The sequence below is a fragment of the Enhydra lutris genome, unplaced genomic scaffold (assembly GCF_002288905.1).
Source record: "Enhydra lutris kenyoni isolate GAN:26980312 unplaced genomic scaffold, ASM228890v2 scaffoldscaffold389, whole genome shotgun sequence".
NCBI lineage: Eukaryota > Metazoa > Chordata > Mammalia > Carnivora > Mustelidae > Enhydra > Enhydra lutris.
Window position 1 is genome coordinate 18,256 of NW_019154473.1, and position 5,095 is coordinate 23,350.

The 5,095-nt window shown below is 44.4% G+C and overlaps 1 protein-coding gene across 1 annotated transcript; it reads left to right on the forward strand.

The window, feature by feature from the left end:
• Positions 1-468: 468 nt before the first annotated feature.
• Positions 469-5,089, forward strand: LOC111140282 (myosin-1-like; the record flags this gene model as incomplete). Its single annotated transcript, XM_022492581.1, has 11 exons — positions 469-672; positions 764-907; positions 1,029-1,185; positions 2,296-2,323; positions 3,075-3,189; positions 3,274-3,366; positions 3,501-3,564; positions 4,241-4,339; positions 4,432-4,535; positions 4,686-4,824; positions 5,002-5,089. Coding segments are annotated over exons 1-11 (1,235 nt in total), but the record flags the coding sequence as incomplete, so codon positions are not given.
• Between the last annotated feature and the right edge of the window lie 6 nt (positions 5,090-5,095).

Below are 5,095 nucleotides of genomic sequence, written 5' to 3' on the forward strand. Positions count from 1 at the left end.
GCAGGTGAGCCAGAAACCACAGTCTCTTTGCAAATGCTCGATTAAGTATCTATCAGCTTTGGCACAGAACACGAACGCTGACGTTTCATCTCCAGCCAAGCCAGGAAGGTCATACTCCACACGACGCTAAGTGCTCAATTCCTCAGAGATTCAAAAATGTTTTCTTTTGTTTTTTTTTTTTAGATTTTATTTATTTGTCAGAGAGGGAGAGAGAGCGAGCGAGCACAGGCAGACAGAATGGCAGGCAGAGGGAGAAGCAGGCTCCCCGCCGAGCAAGGAGCCCGATGTGGGACTAGATCCCAGGACGCTAGGATCATGACCTGAGCCGAAGGCAGCTGCTTAACCAACTGAGCCACCCAGGCGTCCCATGTTTTCTTTTTCTAAATGTGACATCGAATATCTGAATTTCCAGAATATCTTTTCTTTCCCTCCCAGGCAGGGTCTTCGACTGGGCTGAGTTCAGCAGCCATGAGTTCAGACCAGGAAATGGCCATTTTCGGGGAGGCGGCTCCGTTCCTTCGGAAGTCTGAAAAGGAGCGCATCGAGGCCCAGAATAGGCCCTTTGATGCCAAGACATCTGTCTTTGTGGCGGAGCCCAAGGAATCCTTTGTGAAAGGGACCATCCAGAGCAGAGAAGGAGGGAAAGTGACGGTGAAGACCGAGGCTGGAGCGGTGAGTGGAGCCCCTGGAGCTGGCCCCGTCCTATCAGTTCTTGTGTTTGGTCTCTCGACTCACCTGAGCCGTTATCGTCCCCGTTTGCCAGACTCTGACAGTGAAAGATGATCAAGTCTACCCCATGAACCCTCCCAAGTACGACAAGATCGAGGACATGGCCATGATGACCCACCTGCACGAGCCCGCCGTGCTGTACAACCTCAAAGAGCGTTATGCAGCCTGGATGATCTACGTGAGTTCATTCTCATGGCCTTCTGCTCAGACAGCTAGTTAACAGTTTTGAAAAATAGTAGATTATTAAGGTCCCCATGAGATGATTATACTCCTTTTTTTTTTTCTCATTTTTGGTGTAGACTTACTCAGGCCTCTTCTGCGTCACCGTGAACCCCTACAAGTGGCTGCCGGTGTACAATGCAGAGGTGGTGACAGCCTACCGAGGCAAGAAGCGCCAGGAGGCCCCGCCCCACATCTTCTCCATCTCTGACAACGCCTACCAGTTCATGTTGACGGGTCAGTAGCTCAAGTGTTTCTCAGACAAATTATTTAACCACCTAGAGTCCTAGAGTCACACAGTGTTAAAGCTAAACAGATCTTCAGAGATAATCTAATCTAAGCCCCTGGTTGTACAGAAGAGTTAACTAAAGCACAGAGAGATACATGCTGTCAGAGCTGGAACTAAAACCGGGCTCTCCAGACCCCACCTCCTTGACTTTACCAGGCCATGCCTCTGCTCTATCCTTTGAAACTTAACTTGCTTGTATTCTCCACGGAAATACATGATTTATGGTATAGATTTAAGTAACAATAGTTAAGATTAAGTAACTACGGAATCATATTGTCTTAATGGAGATGAAAAATACACGTTCAATCCTTCTGTGCTCAAGTTCCTTGTTGACTACCACTCTGATGCTTTCAGGAGTACTGTCACCTCTAACATCATCAGAGACCATCCCACAGAATGAATGAATGAATGAATTGAATGAAGATGGTGTTTGGGGGCTACATGCACAGAAACAGAAGTTGTTTTCTGCCCCCTTAAAAGCATTTTTGTTCTGACTGAGGCATTCTCCTCACCTGATCTTTCTTTGCCCTGATAGCACACTTTTGACAGGACTGATCAGAGTTAGGGTTACGGGCTATGGCCCTCCGATACTTTTTTCTTTTCCCCCCACTCTGTGAGGCCAACTGACTCATTTAGAAACCAAATCTCAACTTTGGCTTGATAAGCACTATTTAAACCTATTAAACTACTGTCCAAATCCTTCATATATTCTGCATTTTTCACTCCTTTATGCATGAATCAGCAGAGAGTATGCTTCTGAAATCCACAACGGACAACTACAGAGTATGTCTGGCTTTGGAAAGTACTGCTCTTTCTTTTAAACCGGAAGGACACACTTAACTATGAGGACTTAAGGAATTTCAGATATAACAACATTTTATGTTTCTCTTCAACTTAAGAGGTTTAAGAATAATATCATATATAACTTTACAGTAATATATTTTAAAACTCCATTTAAAATGACACAGTATTTATATTCAACGCCCCAGGTGTTTCCCTATAGCAAGTTCTGTTTGCGTAACTGGTATGATGCTAATTGTCCACTGTTTTTCTCCTAGATCGGGAGAATCAGTCCATCTTAATCACGTATGTATTACTATTCTGGGATGTATTGGTATTTTATTTGCATGGGGAGAATGCCAAACTAAAACGAAGTAGTTAGTGCTCGTGTTGAAGCAATGCTGTTCAGCCTGGAACGGGATATAGTTTGTGCTGTATCGTAGGGTTTAGACTGCATCAGAATGTAAAATAACAATGGCCTAAACTTTGTCATATGCTAGTCCAGTCTTAAAAGCTGCCCAGAACTTTCTTAAGAGTAGGGGTTATAAAACCTTTCTCTGTGCATGGCCAGGACCTGGTACACGGCAATGAACAACATACAGCCATCTGAACACTGAGCCGTTTGGGATTATTCCCAGGGGCCCACTGTTTAAGGCCTACTTGAGAAACATCTAGTCCTTCAAAGACTTCACTTGAGCCATGTCTTTTGTCTAAGGAAACTAAGGAACTACATTTGTTGTTTTTTATGGTTTCATTTTCCACATAGCCGTTGGGTGGCTGCCTCTTGGACCCCAAGCCCAGGCCACAGCACCTGGAAAAGAGACTGGCACATTTTCAAGAAATATGTGTTAGGTGATTAGTGAATGAATTCCCCTACTTCTTGTCAGTGCAAAGCAACAGAAATAATATGAGCTATAGTAGGCTGAAGAGGAGAGTGGGGAGAAACTGACAAAGACATATGAAGATGGGTGCGTAAGGTAGTAAATGCTGATGATGGAGGTTCTTTCATTTGTCACACAGCTTAATTCCTCACATATATTTGGTCTCTGTTTGACAGTGGAGAATCTGGTGCAGGGAAGACTGTGAACACCAAGCGTGTCATCCAGTACTTTGCAACAATTGCAGTCACTGGGGAGAAGAAGAAGGAGGAAGCTACCTCTGGCAAAATGCAGGTGGGCCTGGGATCAGACTCCAGACTCTCAGGGCTCTCAGGAAGTCTGGAGCCCGGAAGGTAAGGACCACTCTTGCCTTTGCAGGGGACCCTTGAAGATCAAATCATCAGTGCCAACCCCCTACTGGAGGCCTTTGGCAACGCCAAGACCGTGAGGAATGACAACTCCTCTCGCTTTGTAAGTCTCCTGGTCACAGAGGAATCTTCTCAGCCCTTCCATGCCAAAGAAAGCATGTTTGAATTATCATTTCCATCCCATTTTTCTTGAGTGCTTCAAGTTTTGTATATAACATCATCATTTTTATTTGCAAGGGTAAATTCATCAGGATCCACTTCGGTACCACGGGAAAACTGGCTTCTGCTGATATTGAAACATGTGAGTAACAGGACCTCCTAAACAGAACTCACGAATGACAAATGATGGTCTGGAGGAACATTCTGCAGCTCCTGCTGAGCCCAGGGCCTGTGAAACACCAGTCTGCTGCCAAACATGCCCGTAGTTAATGCCTATCGTTAACGTCCTATCCATAGCCCACAGTGCGCTTTATCCCAGTCATGAACTAATGACTCTATAAGAACTGCCAGGAGCCATGGGGCTTGTCTGAGATATTCCAGCCTCAGAAAACATTTCAATTTTCTCTAAGAAAACACTAACACTAGGGTAAATGAGTTGCCTTCTAGTTGAGAATACGTGATTTCTTCCTAGCCTGAGGCTTGATAAATGTTGCTCTCAGTGGTGCCTCTATTATAAAGTGAGAAAAGACCCTAAGGAAGAAGGGGTTCTCCAGAATCAATTATATCCCAAATGATCTTCTGCATGAGAAATGTCTATGTCTTGGGCCAGGCATGCTTTAGTCTCTTTCTGGAGGTGGTAAGAGCATCTGTGATGGTGTTTGTAGAGGCACAATATGTAGCCTATGTTGTAGAGGCACAACACTCAGCTGAAATCACAACAGGCCAGGGAGATTTTTTAGTTAATTATCCCAAATTCCAAAATCACTTCAGGAACTTTGCAATTTTTCCTCCTGACCAGTGTCTACTTTTCATTGCAGATCTTCTGGAGAAGTCTAGAGTTACTTTCCAGCTGAAGGCGGAAAGAAGCTATCACATTTTCTATCAAATCATGTCTAACAAGAAGCCAGACCTAATTGGTAAGAAGGAGCTTAGATTTATAAGCTAGAAGTTAATCATTTTATTAACAACTTCTGATGGAAAACATATACCCTGAATTCTATGTACCCAGAAATGCTCCTGATCACCACCAACCCATATGACTATGCCTTCGTCAGTCAAGGGGAGATCACAGTCCCCAGCATTGATGACCAGGAAGAGCTGATGGCCACGGATGTAAGTCATATATACAGTTTTTTTTTAATCCGTTATGTATAAAATGACAATAACATTCCTCTATAGGTGTGGTTAAGGATAAGTTATAAATTCTCCTGAATAAGTTAGTGTCTTCTGCCCTAACCTTTGTCCTCTCATCTTTCCTGGCAGAGTGCTATTGACATCCTGGGCTTCACCTCTGATGAAAGAGTCTCCATCTACAAGCTCACAGGTGCGGTGATGCATTATGGGAACATGAAGTTCAAGCAGAAGCAGCGTGAGGAGCAGGCTGAGCCAGATGGCACCGAAGGTAATACAGACAAGATCATTCCAAATTCATGTTTTCTTTATAGTTGAGCTTCTGATGAACGTATGTAAATTCACCCCCATACAGATTTTCTATAGAATGGCTCACTCATCACTCTGCCCCCATGAATTGTGGGACCCACAGTAGGTCACACAGGGTGCCTGAATTTTGTCTCTGCAGTTGCTGACAAGGCAGCCTATCTCCAGAGCCTGAACTCTGCTGACCTACTCAAAGCCCTCTGCTACCCCAGGGTCAAGGTCGGCAACGAGTACGT